Below are 25,715 nucleotides of genomic sequence, written 5' to 3' on the forward strand. Positions count from 1 at the left end.
CTACGAGGACTGTGGGGACGGCGGGAGGGCAGGCAGGGACAGGAGCGGGGCCCGGAGCAGATGACAGCACTGGGGAGGAAACGCAAGCAAGCGATGAGTGACTGTGGGGGCGGGGGGGGCAGGAAGGGAGGAGCGGGCAGGGAAGGGCTTCACAGTTATAAACTTGTCCCTCTCGGTCCCCGCGGCCTCTGACCGGCGCAGCCATGGCTGAGGGCCAGAAACGAGGGGGCTTCAAGAAGTTCAGTAAGTGGTCGTGGGAAGTGGTGGGCAGGCGATGGGATGCTCACCTGGACAGCCTGGCCGGGAGGGGGGATGTGTGACAGTGAGCGTGAGTGTGAATGTGAGTGTGAGTGTGGGTGTGTGACTGTGAATGTGAGTGTGAGTGTGGTGTGTGCTCACATGCTCCCCGGGACACCCCCACCCAGGGACATTTGGAGCCAAGACAGGCTCTGTTCTTGTTAGGAAGCTCGTTGGGGTGAGGGGTGAGAGGGGTTTCCATCCCCAGAGCTGGGGGAGAGCCCGGGTGCTGTTGACTTGAGAGCTGGGTGCTGGGACTGGGACCAGTCTGCTGCAGCCCAGCCTTGCACTGGGTGCCGGGATGCGCCCAAGGGGATGCACAACAGGGTTTGGGGGTCTTCACTCCCCAAATCACATCCTTCAAGGTGCTTGGCTGGGGGTGCAAGCCAGTGCCGGGGTCTGGGGGTGGCCAGGCCCCCCACCCCAGGGTGCTCTCACAGCACAGGGATGGGGGTGACACGGAGAAGCCAGGGTGGGAGCCTGGGAGCAGATTCCCACTGGCTGCTCTCAGAGGAAGTGCGTGGTACCCACCGGGAGTGAGCTCTGCTCTTTCTCAGAGACCTCGGGTTTCCCCCAGAGCCCCGGGAGGCAGCTGCAGTGGCCTTCACCCCGCTTCCCAGCACTGGGCTGCGCAGAGGTCGGCCTTTGCCGCTGCTCTCAGCATTCCTGCCGCGATGCTGGTGCCGGAGGGGGGCCGGTCCCTCCACTCCCCAGGGACCCCTCCACTGGCAAAACCCACAGCCCCATCCCAGCTGGGATTTTCCTTTGTGGTGGAGAGCCAGGAGATGGGGAAAGTCCCCGGTGTTGCCTTTCCCACCCGGCTGGGAGTGGAGGATGCTCGGACCCTGAGGGGATGTATAACCCAAAGGAGTTTTGCCTTTAACAATGTCCAGGTCACAAGGTTTTTGCCATGTAGAAGGGCTTTTGGGCTGCTGCAGCCCCTTGCATTTCCCTTTGCCCCGTCCGGCTGTGAGGATGCCTTGTAGAGCCCATGGATGGTGGCAGGAGGTGGGAGTCCAACAGCCGAGCAGCCCCCCGAAAACACCCAGCTCCTCGCACAGCACTGCCACAGCGTGCTGCTTCCTGCCTTAGCAAATTTGCTGTGCCCGGAGGGGAAGAGGCTCTGCAGAGCCCCGCAGCAGGGTAAACATTGCAAAACCCCCAGAGGGACCCAGAACGCCTGGGCTCTGGCAGTAAAACGCTGCCCTGCAGAGCTGCAGCCACAGCCTGCTTCGCCCTGCGTGCCGCCATCCTCATGCTAGCACCAGCTCTGGCCTGGGGTTGCACCGCAGCAGTATGCAGAGCTGAGGCCGAGGTGTGAAATGCAAAGCCGCCCGCCAGGGTTATAAATACTTCTCCGGCGAACGCTTTGCGCTCAGCGCTTGCAGGTGGCAGCTGGGAGCTGTAGGGAGGCTGTGAGGGGCTGAGCGCTCGGCCGAGGAAGTGGAGAAGTTATCTCCTGCCCGCTGCCGATGCTGCCACGCAAGTGCCACCGAGTCCCGCGCTGATGGTTGGTTCCTGCTCCATTTTGCTGGCAATGGATGTGCACAGGTGGGCACATCACACGTGGCCAGGACCCCCATCCCCTGGGGACACGCGGTGTGTCCCATGCTTTCATCCCGGAGAGGGCAAGGGGTAGAGCCCACGGGGCCGCCCTGAGGCTACGGGGTTGGGCACAGCTGCCAGCCCTGCCCAGAGTCCGCTAGGGGAAGCAGGGAGGCGGAGGGCAGGAGGAAGAGATTTGAAATAATTTCTGGCATTGCCTGCTCACCAGGGTCAGGTGTTACTTCCTCCACCCCTACGACTGCAGTGGGGAAATGCAGCCGCTAGATTTGCCAGGGCACAGGGGACATTTGCTCTCCAAGGGACCAGGACAGACCTCCCAGGTTCCCAGCAGAGATGCCCCAAGCAGCCTCCCATACACTCCAGGCCACAGGGACATCATGCCGAGCTGGGACTGGAAATGCTGGGTGTAGCAGGGCTAACACTGCAGCACAGTGCCCCATGTCCACCCCAAACTGGGACCAGGGGCCCCGGGACCCCCCCACCATAACACCGTGCCAGCAGTAACCCCACACTCCTCTCTCCTCTCTCCTTGCCAGAATTTTTCAAGTTCAAAGGCTTCGGGAGCCTGAGCAGCATCCCCCGCTCCTTCACCCTCCGGCGCGTGTCTGTGGCCCCCAGCTCTCCCGAGAGCCTGGGGCCGGGTGTCCCTCCTCCTCATGGCTTCCTGGAGGAGCCCTTCGATGGCACCCAGGATGATCTCAACACCATGCCAAAGAGCCCCGGCCCCTATGCCCGATCGTCAGACATGTACAGCCACATGGGCACCATGCCCAGGCTGAACCTGGGCAAGGCAGGGAAGAGCCTGGGCAAAGCCAAGAGTAGCCAGAGCTGCCGGGAGAAAGGGATCCCCAGCGACAAGACCCCCCGGACAGCCCCGCTCCCCAACCCTGAGTCCCCCAAGATGTCTGGCACCGCTGACCCGGGCACGGACTCACCCTCAGCTGCTGGGCAAGCAGAGCAGGAGGAGGAATTGGCTCAGCCTGTGGACACCCCAGGGCCAACGATGGCCAGGACAGACCAGGAACCCGTGGGGAACGTCTCCTGCCCCAGGACAGACACACTGAGCTCCAGCCTGGCCGCAAAACCCAGCCAAACCCCGAGCCCTGACACAGCAGTGGGAGCGAAGACCACCAATGGGGATCTGCTGGAAAAGGGGCAAGAGCACCCCAGTGAGAGCTCCCCAGACAGGTACGGCCCCATTGAGTTTGCTCTACCTTCTGCTGGGACCCCCGTTCTGTCCCCCCAGGGCAAGGGGAGGGGGCTGGGACACAGCGGGGTCCCTGCAGTGCCCCCCCCCCATCACCCACAGTGCCAGTGGGATGCACCTGGCCGGCAGGACGGCATGGCTGGAGCGCTCCATGCCATGGCCAGGTCAGTGGCTCCATGGGAGCGAGGTTTCCTGTGGGATTTCTGCTCCCTCCCGTTTCCGGACAGGGTGGAAACATCTCGTGGCCCTGCTCAGCCCCGGCATCCCTTTGTCCTGCTGGCAGCTCCATTCCAGCGCCGGGACGCGCTGCAGAGAGCTCAGACCTGCACTGTCCCGGCCCCCTCCACCTCTCGCTCTCCTCTTTTCCACCTCCTCCATCCTTCTCCCCCTCCCCAAGCAGCACTGCCTCTCTCAAGGTAGAGGGGCAATTCCCAAAACCAGCCATCCCGTCCCCATTTCCATCAACTGCCAGTAAATCCCACACTCTGGGCACAAACCCCCCACTCCGGGCACAACACCACCCCCTCCAGGCACAACCCCCCCGCCTCTGGGGGAATTTGGGGGCTCAGCCCTCTCAGATGAGGGTTGGATTTTTGGGGGGGGGGTTGACCTCAGAATCATCAAGAGGGATTTTTAAGCGCCTGCCCATCACCTGGGCATCTGGGCACAAGAGGCCAAATGCATCCCCAGCCCAGCAGTGTGCATGGGACTGGGGACACGGGTGGAGGAACCGGCTCCAAATTTCTCCCCAAAACAAGGTCCCATCGTACCACCCCTTCCCTGGCCCAGCTCTCCTCTCTCTCCACTTGGGTGGCCCCTGATGCCTCTGTTCCCCCCGTGCCACCCCTGGTATGGGGGCTCCTCGCCTCGGTGCTGAGCAGTTGGGAAGTCCGTGTGGCCCCAGGAGCGGGATGAGGAGGAGGAATTCGTGCCGGCAGTGGGAGTCAGGCTGTGCCGGCCACACATTCCTGCTGGGCGTGAAGGGAGGGCCGGAGGAGGGCTGGGACGGGAAGGAGGAGGGTCTGCCACCGCCTTGCGCGCCCCAAAGTCCCAACGCTCAGTGCAAGGCGGGAGAGCGCCTGGGAGAGCTTCTCCCCGTCCCGGAGCAGAGGTGCTTGCCGAATCACGCAGGGCCGATGACAGCGGTGGGCAGGAGGTTTCCCATCCTGGGACAGGGCAGGTAAGGGGTCCCAGCCCCCCAGCCACCTCTCGCACCCCAGCACGGCGGAAGGGATGGGGAGGGAGAGGATGGGAAGGGGCTTTGCTTGGAGCAGGCACAAAGCCTCGACGCAGATGCTGCCAGAGCCGCTGCTCGGCCGCCGAGGCCCCGGGCCCGTGGCAGAATTTGCTCATGGAAAGAGCGAGCATATCGGCTGTGGCTGCCGAAACCGCAATCAGACCCAGCGCCAGGGCAGAGAAGCTCGGGGGCTGTGGCTGGCTCGAGGGTCTGGAGGCTCGGGGGCTTGGGGCCGGTGGCACTGCCACGTCCTCCGGTGAGCACAGAACCCCAGCAGTGGCAGAGGGACCCTGCAGAGGGTGCGCAGGGCTCACCCAGACCCTCTGTCCCCCAGAAATGACTTAGGTCCCAGGCCAGCGCAGCTGGGAGCCAAGCAGCAGGGGAATGTGTGTGGGTCACCTGGGTGTCTTGGCTCTGGGGAGTGGGGACTTGGGTCCCCAAAAATTGAGGGTGAAACGCTCTTTTGCATCACCTGGGGCTGCCCTGGGGATGGGCGTTGCCACTCTGTTTGCCAGGGAAACTGAGGCACGAGAGCGACCAGAGCAGGATTTGGCATCAGGGGCATTTCTGCCCCTCCACGCTCTACTTGGAGCCCCTGCCACAGCCCCCAGCTTGGGGAGCAGCCATCTGCCAGAGCCGTCCCCACGGCCGGGCCCTGCTGTGGGACAGGCGGGCGGAAGCAGGACCGGGATAGTGCCGCGCCCCAGCCCTTCCTCCTGCGCAGGCACATCCCTGGGGATGGGGACAGTCTGTTCCCGCTAGGCCGTGGCAGGGGCCAGGGCCGGCTGCCCAGCACAGGGCGCGCCCATGCAGAGGGACCAAAAGCGGCATGGGGGATGGAACACAAGCATGGCCCTGGGGCACATTTTCGCTTGCCCCCCCCGGAGCATCCCTGGTGAGGACAGACCCCGAGGCAGGACGGGCTGAGGATGCCCATGCACGATGCCCATGCACGGGAGGGCTTTGCCAGGGATGCTCCCTGCAGGATCAAGCCCTCAACGGGGGGGGGGGGGGGGAATTGCACTGCTGTGGGACAGGGAGCAGCACCCAGCCTGTGGAGCTGCTCAGAGTGAGGCGGTGGCCGTGACTTGGGCAGGGACACGGTGACTAACGGGAGATGACCCGCAGGCAGGTCGTAGAGCGGACGTGACTCGACTTTCCTCTGCGCGCGGCCGTGCGTGAGGCACGGGAAATGCCGCTTCGCGCGGGGCACAGGCAGGGCGCTGCCCGCAGCTGCCGGCAGACCCCTCTGGCAGCACTCTCAGCCGAAACCTCGAAGGAGGCAGCTCTGCAGAGGGGGAAACTGAGGCACAAGGTGCCCCAACTTGGTTCCCCTGGGGCGCAGCCTGCACCAGTGTGCGAAGATGAGTAGAGCCTGGGCTCCAAACTGCAGCTGGACCCACACAATCACCCTGGCCTGTCCCCAGCATCCAGCCCAGAGCTTGGCATGTTTGCAAGTCACCGTGATGCCTTCCCGAGCCCAAAAGGAGCAGCTACCCTGCTGAAACCCCACTCCCTAGTGCCGCCGGGTCCCAGCGGCTCAGCCACGGCCGCGCTCCAAAGGCAGCCCTGGAATTTCTCCCAGGCGCTCGGCTGCCCCCAAAAATGCTGTTTCCTCCAGGAATGTGCAGAACCAGGGGGGCTGCGGTGCCCAGCCCCTCCCCGGCCCCAGCTGCTGCCCTTCCCCGGCACGGGGGCCTCCCCTGCCCGGGCCCTCGCAGCGTCTCCCAGCTGCTCCCATGCTCCCGATTTCCTGCCCAGAGGCCCCCCGTCCTGCTGCCGGTTTTTCTCACGGCTCTCGCAGCACCAGGCAGCTCTCTGCGGCCGTGTGAAAGGCAAACAGGCTGGAGAGGCAGCACGGGGGCAGGCAGGCAGCCCACAGCTGCCCGGGGGAGTCTGTGTCCCTTCCCTCTCCCAAATGCTCCTCTATTTTTTTCACCCCCAAAAAACATGGGCTTGATTTCCAGCCCCTTTTCCCCTTCCGAGCTGGACCGCGGGGGATGCAGTTTCAGCAGCATGGGCTTGGAAGAGTGGGGGTTGCCTGCTGCAGGGCTGGACACCCTGAGGGGCTCATGCTGATCCTGGCAGGACACACTGTAATGCCATGTGGGATGTCCAGTGGGGCAACATCTGGCAGGGGTCACCTCTGCCATCCCTGCTTCCTTTTGGGTGACTGATTTCTGAGCCACCAGGCACCATCTCCAACCTGGAGGGAGCCCACAGAGGAGAAATTTGGCTCCCCAGGGATGCCACCGGTATGGCTCCCAGGAGGGGTTTGTGTGCAAGACCCCCAGCAGCTCCTAGTATGAGGCAGGGGTCCGGCTGTGGCTGCAGGCACTAGGTGGAGCGAGGCGGCTCCTGGTGAGGAAGGGACATCCCGAGTCTGTGACGCCCTCGGATTTGGTTATTCCTTAGTTGCAGCTGCCTGCCCTGGCGGTGGCAGCCTGCCATCCCAGGGCCCTTGCTGCCGCCCCATGCTCAGGCAGGCGACCTCAGCATGCAGTGGGATGTCCGTGCTGAAGCTTGGCACTGGGGAGGCAGCAGGTACTGGGTTCTGGTTAAAGAAGTCTGGATTTTTGTATTTTATTCTGAAAGGCGAGACCTCAGAATAGTGCATCCCAGCTCAGGCTGTTACAGCCTCTCTCCCTTTGAACTCGCTGTTGTTCCCCTTGGACTCATCCATACAGACACATACCTTGACCTACAAGAGCACAAAAAGCAGTAGCAGCATTGCTACATGCTCAGGAAAGAGCAGGGCCCATCTGCATCCCCCACGAAATGATGGCAAAGAAGCTGCCAGATCAGCTGCGTCTCAGGATTGTTTGGTTGGTTGTCAGTAGGGCTAAGAGTGAAGGTGTTGCCAAGGAGAATGGGAGTTTCTATTGCCTGTATGCTGGGAGGGCAAATCTTGCAGTCTCAGCCAGGACGTCGCAGTTCACCCCTGGCTTCAGTGGAAGTTTGATTTCTGTGGGGTTGCACGAGGCCATAGAGAAACAGTCAGAAATGCTTGTCTGGGCGGTGTGTCCCAACAGCTGCCTACAGGGGACACCGCTCTGCCAGGGAACAGGGCACAGGGCCCCCCACCTTGGCATGCACCCCCCAGCACCATGACCTGTGGGGACCCCAGCTTGGCCGCTGGGTCTCCCCAGCTCAGCTCACACGCTCCCAAGCCGATTTGGGGAGAGATCCTCTAAAAAGGCCTCATTCTTCCCTGATCGCATTAGGGAGGCTAAGCCCTGTGTCAAGAGCGGGCACGGAGCAGGTGGGAACAGTGCTGGGGCCCTGGGAACCTCTCCCAAAACCGTGGCTGTGCTTTTGGCCCCATGGCAAGGCAAGGGGCACAGATCCCCGCTCCCCCCAGCTGTGCCACCATCGCCTTTGACCAGACTGTCATGACTTACTGCCCTTTACTTATCTATTTTTATTTTTCCCCTTCCTTCTAGCCACCATGATGGCCTGGAGTCTGGCAGCGAATATGTGAAGGTAAGATGCTGAGCGTGATCGCAGCCTGCCCCGGCCGGGTGCCAGCGGTGGAGGGGGGATGGTGGCCCCGGGGCTGGCCAGGTCCTACACCAGCAGGGTGCTCAGCTCTGCACCCAACACCCCACCACCTCCTCTGGGCTCTCTGTTTGGCCATGGAAGAATTTCCCTGCCAGAAACAGCGAGGCCAGGGGGGACAGGGGAGACACAAGCCCTACGTGGTCCCTCCGATGCTGCTCCCACAGGAGCTGCCTGCGTTGCGTGTTCCCTGTCACTTGCGAATGCCGCAGATGCAGGGGCAGCCTCCTCCCTCCGCCCCCACATAAAGAAACGGAAGGGTTTGAGCCACTTCGTAGCTGTCACATGAAAGTCGGTGTAAATCTCTCCAAATCTCTTGCTTATCCTCCAGCAAACTATTAACATTCCTGAGGACTCTTCATGTCTGGCCAGAAATTCATTAGCGAGGCGCCTGGCTCCAGAGGAGAGCGGGCCCTTTTGCAGGAGGCTGCTGGCACGTTGGGAGCCGGGCAGGCGCAGAGGAACGGTGGCAGGGATGCTGTGTGGTTTGGGGACGGAGCACTGAAAACCATGCGATCGTCTTTGGGGAGTTTGTTTGAGAAGGGCTGGAGCCTCCTGACAGGTTGCCCGATGGGGATGTGATGCTGCTGGGCAGACGTGGTTGTTGAGAAGTGACTTGAAGTGCCCGGCTTGGGTGGTGTCATTAGTACAGAGCCCTGAACCTTTGTCTTTTGGACTTGGGGCTCTTGATGGTGACTGTAGCCAGACATGGAAATGTGGGAACCCCCTGTGGTGGCACCAACCGGCAGGCTCAGGAGAAAGCTGGTTGGACCCTGAGCTCATCTGTTCCTCCTAATGGGGGTCAGCCCCCTCCAGGTCCAGCTTTGGGGCTAACGAGGACCCTGCATGCCGGGTCTGGCAACCGGCAGCCTCTGGGCAGTGGGGTCGGATGCAGCTTTTTGACCTGTAACAGAGTGATCCCCCGGGTCGGATGTCTCTCCTCTCCTCTTCCTTTAGCTATGTGGGACTGGCAGAGCGGGAGCTCACAGGGCTGGAAGTGGGACATGTGCCAGAGCAACAAGACTCTGATGGGAGCGTCGAGGCTCTGACTGGGCTTCGTAGGGTAGAGCCCTGTCATGGGGCACCTTGGGACGCACAGGAAAGCTCGGGCTCACGCAGCCAAGTCCTGCGAGGACAAGGAGGTGGTGAGGGGCAGAGCTGGATGGTTTGGGGTGTTTTCCCTTGCACTGTCAGTGTGTGGACCCAGAGACGGGCACATTTTATGGCTCATGAGTTAATAGACTGAAACGACACAGGTGTGGAACAATGGGTATGGCTTTGCCTTTGGGATCGAGTTCTTTTTGGTGAGCAAGGAGAATTCTCTACTCTCCAGGCAGATCCCAGACCCGAGCTATCTGGCCTTTATTTCTCACCCATCACCGTGGTGTCCAGACACAGCCCGTGGGCTGTGATTTATACACCACTTCCCTTTGGTCACGGAAGCAACTGATGGCTGCAGTGACAGCAGCTATTTTAGTCAAATAAGTAATTATCTGGATTGTGAGTGACCGGGATGATGGGGGCACTCCAGCTGATTGCAGGCACTGTGCCTGGCTGGGAGCCCGTGCAGCTGCAGGATGCTCAGCACCCAGCGGTGTTCAGCCCCAGGGCCTGCAGGATGCAGAGTGGAAAGGTGGCTGCTGGCTGCTGTGCCTGGGATCTCTTGGGAGCAAGGTGGGACGGGGCTGGGACCCGCCACTGGAATAGGTCCTGGCTTTGTGGCCAGGAGGCAAATGAGCAGAGGGGAAACACCACTGCAGGGGCAAGCAGAGGAAAGACAGGAAGAAAAGAGCTGGTGAAGGAGAGAGTCAGAAGGAGAGAGAGGATGTGCTGCAAAGTCTTCATGAGCAATGGCTCACAGGCAGGTCTGTGTCCAGACGTGCACCAAAGAACTGCCAAACATCAGCCCTTGAGCTTCAGCCACAAACCGGCCAGGGCCAGCTCTCCCATCACCAAGCTTGCCATGATTAGAAGTGCAACCAGGAGCTAAGGAGGGTCAGAAAGCCAGGATCAATAAGCACTTGGTAATTAACGTTCTTTAATAATAGCCTAAGGGTTGGTGTTTCCAAGCTGCCTGGGGGATCCGCAAGCCCAGCTCCTTTTGCTAACCTCCCAGCCAGCCTAGCTTTGGCCCTTGCACAGGTGATGGAGCTGCAGAACGGCGTTACCCTTTGGGAGAGCAGCAGCCAGTAAAGCCGTCATGTGTCTCTGTGAGAGCTCAGTCAGAGGTTTTCAGCTTCCCCCTGTGGAGGGGCAGCGCGGGCACAGCTAGGGGTATCACCCCATGAGGCTCCCGCTCGCTCCCTCGGCGAGAGCCTCAGAGGGAAACCACGGAGCCCGTCACTGGGGAGAAGCCTTGGCAGGAGGATGATTCACCGTCGGATCCTTTTGGAGCAGCATCTCCCTGTGTGCTGCCATCTGCTCTGTCCCTCAGCCCCATGCAAGAGGAGAGGAGGAGAGCCCATGCTCCCTTCCCGTCCTGGCAGGGCTGCAGGCACCCATGGGATCCGTGCACACCCACCACCCCATGTTCCCTGCCCGCAGGCTGCGTGCTGCCCCCCACACCTCAGCCCTGTCCTGCTACAAACCCACGCTGCTCTCCCGTCTTCTTTCTCCCCAGCAAAACCAGGGGCAGAGCGCGGGCCCGGCGAGCGCCTCTGAGCTCTCTTTGTTCTGTGTGGAGGAGCCGCTCGGGGGACCTGTATCTCATCAGCCCTGGCTGCTGCCTCCCTGCCCGGGGATGTGAGGGGCTTGTTTGAATTAATTAGCGGGGAAGCTGCAGGGTTCTACAGTTGGTGGCAGCAGGAATACGTCTCCGAGCTCACAGCATCTCCTTGGGCAGGGGCGTGCTGGGAGGCACGGGGGTCTTTAGGCCAGGACGCGCTTTGCAGATGGGAGTGTAAAGCCCCCTGTTACCAAAGCATGGCCAAATCCAGGCCATGCTGGTGTGGGACAGACCTGGAGGGAGACCAGCTGGGTACGGGCAAGCAGGTGCAGAGCTCACTGGCGGGTGCTGGGGGAGCCCCTGCCCGTCCCTGTGCACAGGGCAGGGTGCCGGCAGTGGGTTCAGGCAGGGATTTGGGTTTGTTTGGGTTTTTTTTGAGAGTCGGGGCTGGAGCAATCTTTGATTCATCAGCGCTGCCTCGCGCATCCCATACTTGAAACTGTGGCCTTAATTAAACCGAAGTGGAGCCTTAATTAAACGCAACTCGGAGACGGCCTACGCGGGAAGCAGGCAGCTGGCTCCCCGCCGTGTGAGGCAGGCACCGGTGTCTCCCCCCGAAAGGCGTCACCAGGGTGGGGGTGAAGGAAGACGGGGAGTGGGCGAGAGGGTACGAGGCTGTCCCTGACTCATGTGCGTCGCTGGGGAGAGCAGGTGGATTTGGGATGGGGAGATAAGGGGTGCTGGGTCCCCTCAGCGGTGCCTGATCCCCTCACAAGAGCCAGTTTCTCTCAGGGCACAGGCAGCCGGGGTTGCTGCTTCCCCTCAGGGTGCCTGATCCTCTCACGGGTGCCGGTTCCCCTCTGAGGAGCTGGGTTCCCTCAGAGGAACCAGTTTCTCTCAGGGAGCAGGCAGCCGGGGTTGCTGGTTCCCTTCAGGGGTGCCAGTTCCCCTCAGGGGTGCCTGATCCCCTCAGAGCAGCTGGTTCTCCTCATGGGTGCCGGTTCCCCTCAGGGGTGCCGGGTCCCCTCAGAGCAGCCGGTTCTCCTCATGGGTGCCGGTTCCCCTCAGGGGTGCCGGGTCCCCTCAGAGCAGCCGGTTCTCCTCATGGGTGCCGGTTCCCCTCAGGGGTGCCGGATCCCCTCAGAGCAGCCGGTTCTCCTCATGGGTGCCGGTTCCCCTCAGGGCGCTGGCAGCCGGGGTGCCGGTTCCCTTCAGAGGAGCCGGTTCCCCTCAGGGGTGCCGGGTCCCCTCAGAGCAGCCTGTTCTCCTCATGGGTGCCGGTTCCCCTCAGGGCGCAGGCAGCCGGGGTGCCGGTTCCCTTCAGAGGAGCCGGTTCCCCTCAGGGGTGCCGGGTCCCCTCAGAGCAGCCTGTTCTCCTCATGGGTGCCGGTTCCCCTCAGGGCGCAGGCAGCCGGGGTGCCGGTTCCCTTCAGAGGAGCCGGTTCCCTTCAGGGGTGCCTGATCCTCTCAGGGGTGCCGGTTCCCTTCGCGACGCGGGAGTGCCGGGGGTGCCGGTTCCCCCGGGGTCCGCGGTGGCGGGGCGGGCGGCCCCGCGGGGCGGGCCGGGGCGGAGCTGCCGCGCCGGCGCCGCCCCCCGCTGCCGACAAGGGATGAGGTAATCGGGGAAGCGGCTGAAATTGAAGCCCGGCGGCGGCGGCGGCAGCGGCGGTGCAGCCCGGGCCGGGCCCGGGCAGCCCCGGCCGGGCGCGCCGCGCCATGACGGAGCGGTGCAGCCTGTGGAGCGCCCTGTCGGCCGCCGCCTGCTGCTTTTACCGCGGCTCCTTCATGCAGGTCCAGGTGAGCGGGGGCGGCGGGGGGACCCGGGGACGGCCCGGCTGCCCCGCGCAGAGACCCCGCGGGTGCCGCCGGGCAGCGGCTCCGTGCGCCCGCAGGCGTGGGGAAGGCGGCGGGGGTACGGTGGGAGGGAGAGCGCCGAGGGCACGGGTCGACTCCCGGCCCCGCACCGGCCGTGAGGCAGGTCCGGCCCCCGGGCTGCAGCGCCGGAGAGCGGGTGCGAGGGGGCGGCGGCCTCCCCGGGGTCCCACCGGGGAGCCCCGCTGCCCCCAGCGCTGCCCCGCTCAGCAGGGAGCTGGCAGGGCTGGGTGCGGGCAGCGTGCCTGCCTGCGTTCGTCAAGGAGGTAGCAAGTGAGATGAGCCGAGCACCAGGTCGTGGGGCAGAGCTGAGCCTCCTCTGCAGCCAGGGCCACAGAGCCAAGGCTGCCGGATGCGCCCAGACCGGCACTTTTGACAGGCAGCACAAGTCTCTGAAGGGAGCCCTCTCCTGCAGCAGACCTCATGCAGGGAAGCGTTTAGCTTCCCCTAAAAGATGGCATGTGCTGGGAGCATCACTGAGCACAGAGGAGAGACCGAGCTCAGATGAATGCACAGTTTCTTGGCCTGTGTCTCCATGTATGTGCTGCACTGCACAGGTCTGACTGGTGGGAGAAAGCTGGGATCCATCTGTCACCTGTCCTGTGGTGCTTCCAGCACCGCCACTGTCTGGGCATGAGTCTAGGTGTCCTATTTTTGGACTATGGCATTTGCACAGGAGGGGCACGGCGCTAGGAATTGGTTCCCTCATTTACTCTGAGTTAAGAGAGCAAAGGTGTTTAGGATTGCAAGAGCCAAGCAGGCTCTGGTCTGAAGCAAGAGCTGTAGCATACTGCAAGTTAGAAGGGAGCCGGCAGCCAAAAGAGCCGGCAGTCTTATTCAATACTCCTGCTGAGTGAGGTAGGTGCTGAGCTTTAGAGATTATGCTGGGTAAGACAGAGCCCAAAAGCAGCATTTCAAGTCTTGTCATGATTGCGGCTGATCTCGGTGCAAAGCCAGGGATTTTGATTGCTAGTGGGGGTGAAGAGAGAAAAGCAGAAGAGCTTCTCCCGGTTGTCCAAAGGCCACTGAGCAATACAGGGGGATGTGCCCTAGCGCAGCAGCCCTTGGGCTGCACATCACAGGGGGCGAGGGGGTGCTTTCAGCAAGCTGCTGCCAGAACAAGGGAGAGACAGGTGGGCGTCTGGCTCTCATGCAGGGATGCAAGAGGGGACGGAGGGCGCTCCATCCCGACCCCAGAAAGAGTTAAAAGTGAAGCCCTAAGTGCTCACCTGGCTCTGCCAGATCTTTCACCATCTATTTGTGTCCAAGCGTGCCCAGCAAACACACACTGAAGTCCCCATGAATGACTGGAGCGCTTCCAGCTGACAGCCGCATCCCTGCTCACCGCCAATGGCAGTGCACCCAGCCTGGGAAGCACTGACATCATTTCTGGCCAATAGCAGCTCCGAAAAGGGATGCAGCAGCAGCCGCTGCCGCCGTCTTGGAGTGAGATAAGTAATATATAGATGGATGGAAATGTGTGTATACACACATCCCATCACTGCACTGGAGACCCGCTCCCCCAGGGCAGCAGTAGCAGTGCACTCCACCACCCCACCACCCAAGCTGGGGCACTTGTCCCACCTTAGAGCACCCAGATGTTCCTGGCCATCAACCCCAGCTGCACCCCACCCCTGCCAGCCAGACATAATTGCTCCAGAGCTGCCACAAAGGAACACAGACAAGGGGAGAGGAGACCCTGTGGGTGGCCAGGACCAGTCCTAGGAAGGGCTTTGAATGCCGGGACAAAGATCTTGAGTCAAGGTCCGCCTTCAGTGGGGACTAATGGAGATGTGGCATACCCAAGAGATGCCTTCAGTCACCCATGGGGTGGACAGATGGGGTGGTGCCTTCTCAAAGGCCATTTAGATGCCCAGAGCCACTGTGAGACAGGACAGAGGAACAAATGATTTCTTTTCCACATGGATATCAAGATCAGTAGGATGGACTGGCTCACAGCAGGGCATGCAGACTAAGAGCAAGCCCTTAAAAACTTGAGGGTTGTTTCTGGTGGGATTTTCTTGTTACGGTCATGCAGGATGGACTAACTGTTCTTGGGTGGTACCTGGCAGTTGGACTGGTGAGCGCAACAGTCCTGCACTGGGCAGGCACGCAGACCAGTTCTTGGGTTTGCTGTGGTGCTGACTGTCTCTCAGCAAGGATGTTTGCTCTGAAATACTTCACTGAACTAGCCCATTGCCAGGACTGAGGAAGCAGAGAAGACCTCACATGCGATTCTGGGGCTTTCCCTATACACCTGCTCCCAATGGCTTGTTACTCTATTTCTTCCCAGTTCTGCTTCCCAGGCCCCACAGCTGCTCCAGCAGCCAGAGCAGGGGTGGAAAACTCCAGAAGGGGCTGGGATTTCCCTAGCAAAGGTCCCAGCAGCACGAGAGGAGGAGGGAGAGCAGATGCGCTCGGTGCCCCGAGGTTAGTCAGATGTTATCGGCAGAGGAGCGGGGTGGGGTGCGAGTACACCTTGCTCTCCAAGCTGACTTCATCTTCAGCTGCGACTCCTCCAGATCTGGGAGGGGAGAGCAGGAAAGCAGACTGCAAATCATTCCTGTTTCATAAGATTACCTTTGCAAGGAGAGAAAGCCAAACGTCAGCCTTTGAAGCTCTCCTTACACCAGGCAGAGCAACATTCACCATTTACATGTACCACAGCTGTCAGCACACTCCATCCCCCCAGCTCTTGCCCCTCCACTGCCGGTTCCAGTCCTTGCCCCTCGGCTGGGACAGGAGGCGCTTCCTCCTCCAAGAAAGCAGCAGGGAGAGTCAGGGAAGTGGGCAGGGATGGAGAGCCCCAGGAATTGTCCCCTCATAGGGGCTGCCCCTGTTGCATGCAGCACCAGAGGATTCCCCAGCCCCGGGACTGTGAAACAGCCCATCAGGGCGCTGAACGTGACGGAGGAGCTCTCCTTTCTCCAGCCAAGCCAGCTTGGCTGCTGGTTGGGATTCCTCAAGCAGAGCTTGGCATCGTCTCTCGCAGTTCCTGAGCTGGTTTGTCTGGTGCGGCTGGTTCGGAGAACCGCTCTAATCCCCGTTTCTTCCCGCTCAGCTGGAAGAGGCCTTGGGGCTCTCCCTGCAGGAGGCCAGCACTGTGTACTCGAGCTAGGTGCTAGTGGAAGTCAGGGCTTTTCCCCGCACCCAACCCACTAGTATGCAAGACCTCATGTCGGGCCGTACATCTTTTGATGTCCTCTTGGCGCAGCCGAGAGTGCCAAGCAGTGCCCTTTTCAGCGCGGTGCTCAGACATCCGCTTACACGCTCCTGACAGCGCTCGGCTGGCCTGCACCGCCTTGCCATGCTGTGCCTCGCCAGCACCCGCGCCTCGGCACCTGGCCAGCTGGCAGCCTGCGAGCCGGTCTCCTCCGAGACAGGCTACCGAGCAGAGCGGAGGAAAGTCAAACGCTGCTGAAGGGCTCGGGGGCTGGAGGAAGCATGTCCCTCCACAGCACGTGGGTCTTTTGCACCAAGGGCTTGCGGCGAGCCCAGCTCCCACAGGGAGAGGGGAGCAGCCAGGAGATTTTGGCAGCAACTAGTGCATGTTGGAAGAGTGTGAGAGACACACAACGAGGACCAGTTCCCAGAATCACATCACATCAAGGAAAAGGGCTCCCCATGATCAGTCTCCTGCTGCCTCCCCAGCTATCGTAGCCACACAGTCACTCCAAGCAGTGGCTTTTTGGTGGCTATGCAAATCAGATGGGATCTCATTGCCCAGCTGAGGAGCCAAAGGGACAGTGCCCTCCACATGGCTGGAGAAGGATGCTCATGGCACCCTCCACTCATGACTGGCCTGCCTCCCCCATCTGCAAGACACAAAACCTCCCTTGCCTTTCCCAAACCTCCTGTTCTCTCCTGCTAGCTTAGCACCTGGCTCCTGGCATGGATGCCAGCCGGCTGCTGCCCAAATCCAGGCTTGGAGACGCCGGGCACTGCTCAGCTGGGTTTGTTTGTTATCCTGCGCATTTGCATGGGGAGGATTTGGGGAAAACCCAGATGTACAACGCTGAGCAGAACAGGCGCTAATCCCCGCTCCAGGGGTGGCAGAGAAGCGCCGGCTCCAAACCGCTCCCGGCATAGCTCCGACAGCTTTAGCCTGCACAGACACGAGAGGCTCCCAGGGGGGTCCCTCCTACCCCAGAGTTTGGGGTGAGCTTGCCACAGGGAGGGTGCTGCAGCCAAGGGTCCCCTGCTGCTGCTCGGCCGAGTCAGGTCTGCTCGGTGGCAGTGGATGGGTTGTCATGGAAACGGCATCTGCTCGGCCTCAGCCCCCCGGGAGGCAGCCGGACCTCGGCAGCATCCACCAGCTACCATTTATTTTTAATAGGGTTCAGTGGCACCAGGTGCCTTTGTCTCCACGAGGGCCCCAGAGCAGCAGTGAGCACTCGGCTCCCTGCAACTCTCGGTCAAGAGGGGACAACCCACGCATCTCCTGGCTCAGGTCCCTGCGGCTCCAGCGAGCGGGTCCCTCTCATGGGGAGAGTAAACACAGTCAGATGAGCAAGTCTGAGTTTAGTCTGTACTGTTTTCACAGGCTGCTTCCACTGTCCCAGCACCTTTTGACTCGATAGGAGTTGGGAAGGAAGGATCAGGGGCAGGTCCAGGCTAGTGAGGGCAAGCCCTGCAGAGCACGGTCCATCACACAGGCCCTTCACAGCTTCCTTCCCCCTCCCCAGGCTGGAGCAGGGTCCCCAGAACAGCATCGCTGCCTGGCTTAGCTGATGAATGCAGCTACCACGGGGGATGGAGCATCTCCCCCGGGAAGGAAGGAGACCTGAGGTCAGGCTCCTGCTGAGGGACTTGGTGGGATCCCAGGAGCACCCTGAGAGCAGTGGGTACAAGGCAGGAGAACAGCACAGTGCTCTATGCTTTCCCCTGCTCACGACTGCTAGAGGAGCAGAGGGAATTTGTATGGGACACGGGGGATGAGGTGCTGGGCAAAGGGGTCGGCTCCAAGGCAGGTCCCCAGTGCATTGGCATGGGGCTGCAGCCCCCAATGCTCTGGGGAATCAGCTGCTGCGCAAAGCCAGCCATAAGTGCCAGCCTGCTCCTCCAGCAGTGCCAGAGCGGTGTCAGTGGGGTTTCAAGCCTGTGCTTGTCCTCTGAGATGCCAGCAGCATCCTGCCCTAACAAGTGCCAAGGAGCTGGGCCAGCCTGCAGTGCCTCCTCACGCTGGCACTGCCACCAGAGGTGGAACCAGGCCACCGAGCCACCCTCACTCATGGGGGCGGTGGAACAGGACACCCTGGTACCTTCATCCAAGCTCCCTTGTCGATGGCAGTGGCACACATTGCTGTCCCCCTTGCAGGACAGCACACATCTGGGATGTGGAGGGAACCCAGGAGTCCTGGCTCCCAGGCCCTGCTCCACCATGCAGCGCTGCCAAGGCAGTAGTGTTGGCACCGCAGCAGGACTCATCTCAAAGCCGCCGCACTGACTAGGGGAACCGGCCTCACATGCGGAGTACATAGGAACCCTGAGCCTGTGCTCGCCTCCCCAGACAAGCACCAGCTTCACCGTGCCGGCAGCTCAGCATCCTCAGCTGCCCTCTGGGAATGCTGGCCAAGCGGCAGGCAGGGAGCGCAGCCGGCTCCATCCAACAGGAGACATGACGCCATCCCTTATCTCTCCGGGGGGAAGGGAGGGGGCAGATTGCATCCTCCAGGCTCAGGTGCACCAGTGCCGGTAAAAGCTAATTTCGATGCAGAAGGTTCCCTTTGCATTTGTCATTATTATTCATGCCACCATCAGGCTAAACACAGCGAGTTAACCCTTTGGAGGAGGACTGTGGTGGAGGTTTCAAGGAGGAGTAATAATGCAGGTTTCTTCCTGGAAGAGTGATTCCTGTGGTGGTTCAGCCCTGGAGATGTTTGAGAGGGAGCTGGGGTAGGTTTTCTCCTGCCCAACAACACTCAGCTGTGAGCTGGGGCAGACGGGCAGCACACCGGGGACAGGGTGGTCAGGCATGATGTTGATATGCCACCAGGAGACCCTCCAAGTGCTCCTGATGGCAGGACCTGACCATCAACAGGCACGTTACCCCACCTGCATCCTTTGCCACAAGCAGCAATCTTCACACACGCCCAGGAACAGGTCTGCTCCTGGTGGGTGCCATCGCCAGTGCCCATGCCATGGAGGGTCCCACAGTCCTTACATGGGGACATGCCAGCCCATCCCAGGTTCAGCCCTTCCCTCCCCAGGCCCTGCACTGCTGCACCGGCTGACACCTTCTCCTCCCCTGTACAGTTCTCCAAGGAGAAATACATCCTCGACTCATCACCAGAGAAGCTTCACAAGGAGCTGGAAGAGGAGCTGAAGCTGAGCAGCACCGACCTGCGCAGCCATGCTTGGTACCACGGCCGCATCCCCCGGGAGGTGAGGAGGGGAAGGTGGGTGGCTCTGGGCACCATTTGCTTGGGCTGCTCAGGGAGAGGACCCAAAGCCACACAGAACCACCAGCCTGTCCTGGGAAGCCTCTGGGCAAGGGCTTGGGCTTTGTTAGCTCTGAGCTGCCTGGTTTTGTCACAGAAAACGCTCTCCTGCAGCTCAGAGCCAAGGGCAAGGGAAACAAGGCAATGCTGCAGATAACACCCCAGTGGAGCATCCACCCAGGCCCCCTGGTCCATCCAGTGTGGCTGTGCCTGAGCTGCTGCCTTGTCCCCTGCCAGGTGTCAGAGAGCCTCGTGCAGAGAAACGGTGACTTCCTCATCCGTGACTCACTCACCAGCCTGGGTGACTATGTGCTGACATGCCGCTGGCGCAATGAGCCCCTCCACTTCAAGATCAACAAGGTGACAGTCAAGTCCAGCGAGGGCCATACCCGCGTCCAGTACCTCTTTGAGCAGGAGAGTTTTGACAACGTGCCCGCCCTCGTCCGCTTCTATGTGGGCAACCGCAAGGCCATCTCCGAGCAGAGCGGAGCCATCGTCTACTGCCCCATCAACCGCACCTTCCCCCTGCGCTACCTGGAAGCCAGCTACGGGCTGGCCAACGGGAAGCATGGGGGACCCCACAGCCCTGCCACCCAGAAAGGGGGGCACATCAAGAGGAGGAGCATCACCATGACGGACGGCCTGACAGCAGACAAGATCACCAGGGCTGAGGGGTGCCCGACCAGGTAAGCAGTCTCATCCCGGCTCAGCTGGTCAGAGGACCAGCCCCTGGGAAAGAGGCATGGCCACACTTGGTCCCTGCTTCCTGGGTGCAGGGCAGGGGTTTGGGCTTGGAGATGGCAACTGTCCCTGCTAAGGTGTGGAGAGAGACCGGCAAAGGAATCGGGGGAGGAACCAGCACCAAGCTGGAACTCAGGTTTTCTCTCAGGCTGGGTGCCAGCCACACTGAGCTACCGCAGCAGACACCCAGCAAGCAGACATGACTTTAACATTGCAGGCCAGAAGCCAGAGTGTTTTACAATCACCTAGTCCAGGATTACCAGCATGTCAGGGCTTGTCAGAGCTGAGGAGCCAAGCTTTCCCAGGCAGATGCACAGGGAGAGCCAGTACCAGCCACCAAGAGGGCATTTGATGATTTGTTTTTGAAGGGCACTTTTAGTTTTAGGGCCCTTTCTGTTCAGCTGGAGCATTTGCAAGGAGTTACCAAGCAGAGCTGAAAGCCTGATGGGCAGGAGACCAATGGAGCTGTGCTGATGGGGGTCTGCACAGCCCCCAGATCACAGCCTCTGTGTGGCTGATCTGCTCACATAAATCTTGGAGCAGTTGGGCTTCTCTGGAGGTGGAGAAAGAGACTTCCTTTGCACAGCTTGCTTTTGGCAGCCCTGAGCTGCCCAGAGCCTGGCAGGGAAGGCAGAGCCACACATACATCCTCACATGCAGCAGCTGATGGGGGACACATCTACTCCTGCCTCCCCAGGGGCACACAGCCTGTCATTGAACCAAGCTGCTTTCTCACCACCCCAACCTTCTCAGCCCAAGGGCAGGGTGAGAAGGCACAGCAGAAAACAGGCAACCAACTGTTATGGCAGGGAAAAGGAAAACACTCAGACTTCCAGGAGAGCATATGTGTTTCCAGAAGAAGAGCCCAGGTCCATCAGTCTTTCCTGACCACTCACATTTTTCCCCAAACCCCTTATCACCACCACTGCTCTCCCATCCTCCTCCCACTGCAGAGGCACAGCACTCAAGACCAAATACATCACAGCAGCCCAGCCCTCACCCGTGGCCGGGAGGGCAGTGAATTACGTGCCATGCCTCCTTGCAACCCTCCCTGCACTCAGCTCCCCCAGACACAGCATCTTTTATAATACCATTGACACACAGCGTTTGCATGAGGCCACAACTGCTGCCCCACCAGCTCAAGACCTCTTTGCTTACTATGCAGCTCACCAATCGCGGCATCTCACTGCCTCCATCAGGCACCTGCTGGGCTCCGAGTCCAGCTTCCAGGCACTTTTCACCTCTCCTAAGCTTTAGGTCAGAGCAACAGCTCACCTAACCATCCCGACACAGCTCTCAAGTGGAAAAAGAGTAACACACCCAGCATCAGATACCACCTTGTAACCCTAGAAAACTATCCCCTATGACTTCTTTGCTAAAGCTACTTCCCCACAGCACCACCAAGCCTCAGAACATCCCTCTCCTACTCCAAACAACCAAACTCCCCACAGGCAGGGCTGTCTCTGCTTTTATATAGGTACTGACCTTTCTGCTCCCAGCTGCCTACAGGAACTGCTGGCTCATTGCTCCAGCTGAGCTTGTTACAGGTTCAGCTCGTTATGGGTAGTTGTGGAAGGAGGCCATGACCCAAAGGGAGGTGATGGGGCAGCAAACCCTCATCCCAGCCCCTCTGCCCTTGCCCAGGCCCTGTTTGCAGGGACTAACCTGCCTCATCTGCCCCCTCCCCAGCGTGTCCCTGCCCCACCACAGAGACATCATTCGCAACTGTGCCGTCAGCGTGGACCAGATCCAAGACCTGCACTCCCCAATGTCCCCCATCTCCGAGAACCCAGTGTCACCTGCCTACAGCACAGGTAAGCATCACCCCTCCATCCCACTGGGGACAGTGGGGATGTGGGTCAGGCTGGGCTTGGCATGAGTGTGATGCAGGGACCTGGGGATGGGGATGGAGCTGACCGTAAAGGCAAGCCCCTGCATCACTCTGCTAGCGAAACTCCATCCAGCTCTTTGCGCAGCAAAGAAAACTGTCCTGATGGAGGGCTTGAGCTGAGGATGGGACCTCAGCCAGTCCTCAGCTGCATCATTGTGCAGCTGTCCTGGGACCAGCCGAGTCCCGTCGGGCAGCAGGGCTTTCCCTGAGCTCCGTGTCCCTGGGCTGCTGCATCCGTGGTCCCTGTGCTTGTGCGTGTCTCCAGGCTCTGATAACAGGGTCTTTTCTGCTCCCTACAGTTACACGGTTAAAGCCTCATGCCTGCCAAGCAGCCGGGATTGCCCCAGCCTCTCCTGTCATAAGAAGGTCCAGTGAGCCCCAGCTGTGCCCGGGGAACAACAGCAAACCTCTGCCAGACCCTGCCCACAGCACCCACTCGACTCCCTGCCACGGGTACGCCCGTGCCTCCCCCTCTCCCTCTGTGAACAGCTACAGCGACCCGGACACGGGGCATTACTGCCAGCTCCACCCCACCTCACCCATCAGCAGAGACCGGCCAGCTCATGACACCAAGCAGCTGTCAACAAAGAGCTACATGGAGAGGCTAAAGGTGGAGGAAGGACAGAGAGGGACTGTGGAGAATGGCTCTGGGGAAGCAGAAGCAGGGCAGAGGCTGAAAGGAGAGCTGGACTTCATGGGCTTTGTGCCCCCCACCATGGAGACAACCTCCTCCTTCAACCCCACAGCCTTCCAGTCCCTGCTTATCCCCATGGAGAACAAACCCCTGGAGATGGCCGTGCTCAAGAAGGTCAAAGAGCTGCTGGCAGAGGTGGATGTGAAGACACTGGCCAAACACATCACCAAAGTGGACTGCCTGGTACGGCCAGGGCCAGGCAGGAGGGATGGGCACCGCTGCCCTCTGATCACTCTGGGTTGGCAGGGGATCGGAGCACCCCTGAGCATTGGAGCATCCCTGCTGGGCTCTACCACGCTCTTTCAGCTGGGGCAGGCAGAGGCTGGGCTGGGGCAAGAGGCTGCCTGAGGACGCTTCAGCCTCTCCTCAATTAACAAAGGTCTAATCAGCTCTCACTTTTCTTACCAGGTTGCCCGGATATTGGGTGTGACAGTGGAGATGCAGCGGCTCATGGGGGTGAGCTCCGGCATGGAGCTGCTCACCCTGCCCCACGGCCACCAGCTCCGCCTCGACCTGCTGGAACGGTACGGCACGCCACAGCGGAGGCGAGCCCACCAGGCTCCCCTGCACGGCACAGCCCAGCTCCCCTGGGGTGTCCCCAGCTTGGCACGGGGTGGGGGGTCCACTGCACCTCCCTGGGGTGGAGGAGCCCTGGCCAAGCCCCGGACTGATCCACAGCCCCCCACCACCACCACTGACCCTGCTCTGCGTCTTGCCCCCTGGCAGGTTTCACACTATGTCCATCATGATCGCCGTGGACATCCTGGGCTGCACGGGCAGCATGGAGGAGCGGGCAGCCCTGCTCCACAAAACCATCCAGCTGGCCGCCGAGCTGAAGAGTACCATGGGGAACATGTTCAGTTTTGCTGCTGTGATGAACGCTCTGGAAATGACACAGGTACAGGGATGCTCCCTTTGTCCTCGTGGCCTGGGCTCAGCCCCCTCGCCCAAAACACATCCCTCTCCCGTGTCCTGCAGGATCCAACACCCGTTGGGGTGGGAGAAGGGTGAAAATGCCCAGGGTAGGAGGTGCGGGCCCACATCCGCTGGGATGTAAGCAGGAAAGGGGAAGAGCCATCCCCTCTGCGGAGCAGACAGCCCAGTCCCGCCGGGATCCGATTGTTTTTCAGTGGTTGGGCTTTTTGTTTTGTGCTGGGCTGTGTTCCTGGGAGGAAATGAATCTGCCCTCCGGTACAATACAAATCAGTCTCAAGGCTGTGGCAGCAGCGTCTCTGGGCCACACTGCTCCCTTTGGAAGATGAAAGGAGATTAAAATTCAATTTTAAATCAAGCCCAGCTGGGAAGTCTTGCTTCCTGCCTGCACAAAGGAGGTGGAACGGCTGCCCCCTCCCTGTGTCTCATCTTCAAGGCCACTGCAACGCAGGGAAGCTGCTGTCCTGGGGCATGGGGAGGGGGGAGAAATCCTGAACCCAGCCTCAGTGCCAGGGACATGCTGTCTCTGGCTGTAAGCATTGGTGGAGGAGGCTTTTTTGGGGAGCAGCAGGCACTGCTGTGTGCAAGGCTGGGGGCCAGGGCTCTGGCGCCAGGCTGTGCGCCCCTGGGAGCATCCTGTGAGCCTGGAGCTCGGTTCTCGGAGGCTGTGCTGCCCCCAGCACCCTCCATCTGCCCCATCTACTTTCAGATTGCCCGGCTGGAGCAGACCTGGATGGTGTTGCGGCAGCGGCACACAGAGGGTGCGATCCTCTACGAGAAGAAGCTCAAGCCATTCCTGAAGAGCCTGAACGAAGGGAAAGGTAACAGGAGCAACTCCCCTTCTCTGGCGTGCCTGCTCCTTCCTGCTTTGTCCAGGCATGGCCTTGCTGGAAGGGAGTGTGTTTAAGAGCTCTGACCCTCTGCCAGCCAGTGCCAGACGCTTCCCCTCTGGCTGCTGAACAGCCCCAGCACCCAAGGAAGCATTTCATAACTAAATAAAACCAGCGACTGGGCACAAACACAACTCGGCCGAGCCAAACCCTTGTGCTCACACGGCAGTGCGTGCCAAGCTGAGGGGACAGGGCGGCCAGTTGGGGAAGATGAAAAGCCATGTCTCTCCAACACCCAGCGCTCTGGGCTCTGCAAACCTGCTCCCCATTGCAGCCCCGGGAAACACGAATGCAGCCCAAGCAGGGACAGCAGTGTTCCCCTCCCAGCACAACCAGAAAGCTGGGCTGGGAGGAGCTGGTGTTGAACGAGGCGATGGCCCCAGGCACAGCGATCGCAGAGCCACAGCCGCTGCTGTGCTACAGCTGAGCCTTAAAGCCTCTCCCAGAAGTGCGGTGGCAGTGCAGCTTCACAGGGCTGTGTGGCCATGCCGGCGGTCTACGGGGCTGGGGCAGATGGGGAGGGGGACACAGGGGCACGGGGCTGCGTGGGGTCTTCAGGGTGTCTCTCTCCACAGAAGGGCCACCGCTGACCAACACCACCTTTCCCCACATCATGCCCCTTGTGACTCTCCTGGAGCGGGATGAGGCTCTCACGGACAGTCCCGAGCCTTGGGAGACCACAGACAATGGTGTGGAGGTGGTCATGGCCCACCTGGAAGCAGCACGGATGGTGGCCCACCACGGCGGGCTCTACCACACCAATGCTGAGGTGAAGCTGCAGGGTAAGCGATGGGGATGGCAGACCCCCTTTCCCTCCCCAGTGTGTGGCTCCAGCCCAGCACCAGACGGAGCATCCCACGGGCGCAGGGTCCCCATCCCATCCCAGGAAACTGACTCTCGCTCTCTCCAGGTTTCCAGGGCAGAGCGGAGCTGCTGGAGGTCTTCAGCACTGAGTTCCAGCTGCGGCTGCTGTGGGGCAGCCGTGGGGCCGAGAGCAGCCAGGCCGAGCGCTACGAGAAGTTCGACAAGGTCCTCACCGCCCTGTCCCACAAGCTGGAGCCAGCAGTGCGCTTCAGTGAGCTGTAACCCCCCTGGGTGCTGGGACACCCCCCAGCTCCCAGCCTGCCACCCTCCCACCCCCGGCGGCTGTAGGGTAAGGGATGGAGCCAGGCACTCGGCACCAGGAAGAGAAGATATGGCCCAGAAAGGCGCTGGGGCACGGATCAGCAATTTTGAGACAAAGAGGAGGAAAAGCAGCCACTTCCCATCTACTATTCACCTCCCTGGGACACGACAGGCCCGGGGTCTGCAGTGCCGGCCCGAGGAATGGGGACGGTGTCTGGGCAGGCCAGCACCAGTGTCCACCATCCAGCCCCACTGAGGTCCATGACTACACAGTGCCCCTCACCTTGCCCTTTGGTTTTGTTTCTTTTCCATCTCCGTCTTGCCCACGGCCGCCGGATCCCGCTTGTAAATACATTTTCACAATCACTCCTCGATGTACAGACTTGTGAAGGACAGTTCTTGTTGTAAATAATTAGGCTCATTCATTTCGTCTTGTAAATACGTGTACATATCTCATGGGTTTGGTTCTTACATACAATAAACTTTTATGCTGTTCCTCAAGGGGATCCTCGCTCCCGTGGGTGTCATTTAAACGGGGCCCCGGTCCCCCCGGGAGAGCAGAGCCCGGGCAAGGGCTGGTGAGGGGGACCACCGTGCTG

General features: G+C 60.8%; 1 protein-coding gene across 3 annotated transcripts; it reads left to right on the top strand.

Moving 5' to 3' along the window:
- The first annotated feature begins 123 nt into the window (after positions 1–123).
- SH2D3C (SH2 domain containing 3C) lies at positions 124–25,617 on the top strand. Of its 3 annotated transcripts, XM_030000324.2 has the most exons (12): positions 124–243; positions 2,400–3,051; positions 7,751–7,790; positions 18,658–18,786; positions 19,080–19,528; positions 21,273–21,397; positions 21,774–22,351; positions 22,577–22,692; positions 22,895–23,066; positions 23,811–23,922; positions 24,567–24,773; positions 24,902–25,617. In XM_030000324.2, the coding sequence occupies exons 1-12, from the start codon at positions 204–206 to the stop codon at positions 25,075–25,077; spliced, it is 2,796 nt and encodes a 931-aa protein (XP_029856184.1). In that variant the 5' UTR covers positions 124–203; the 3' UTR covers positions 25,078–25,617. The 3 variants fall into 3 exon arrangements, with proteins under 3 accessions (XP_029856184.1, XP_029856185.2, XP_029856186.1); XM_030000325.2 differs by lacking the exons at positions 124–243; positions 2,400–3,051 and adding an exon at positions 3,967–4,250; XM_030000326.2 differs by lacking the exons at positions 124–243; positions 2,400–3,051; positions 7,751–7,790 and adding an exon at positions 12,135–12,327.
- The last annotated feature ends 98 nt before the right edge of the window (positions 25,618–25,715 follow it).

Source organism: Aquila chrysaetos, chromosome 24 (genome assembly GCF_900496995.4).
Source record: "Aquila chrysaetos chrysaetos chromosome 24, bAquChr1.4, whole genome shotgun sequence".
NCBI classification, from domain to species: Eukaryota; Metazoa; Chordata; class Aves; order Accipitriformes; family Accipitridae; genus Aquila; species Aquila chrysaetos.

Bases quoted from the DNA above. Each gene is read 5' to 3' on its own strand.
- SH2D3C (XM_030000324.2), top strand. From the start codon at position 204: ATGGCTGAGGGCCAGAAACGAGGGGGCTTCAAGAAGTTCA. The intron at 21,398-21,773 runs GTAAGCATCACC...TGCTCCCTACAG, and splicing joins GTCACCTGCCTACAGCACAG to TTACACGGTTAAAGCCTCAT. The intron at 22,352-22,576 runs GTACGGCCAGGG...TTTTCTTACCAG, and splicing joins TCACCAAAGTGGACTGCCTG to GTTGCCCGGATATTGGGTGT.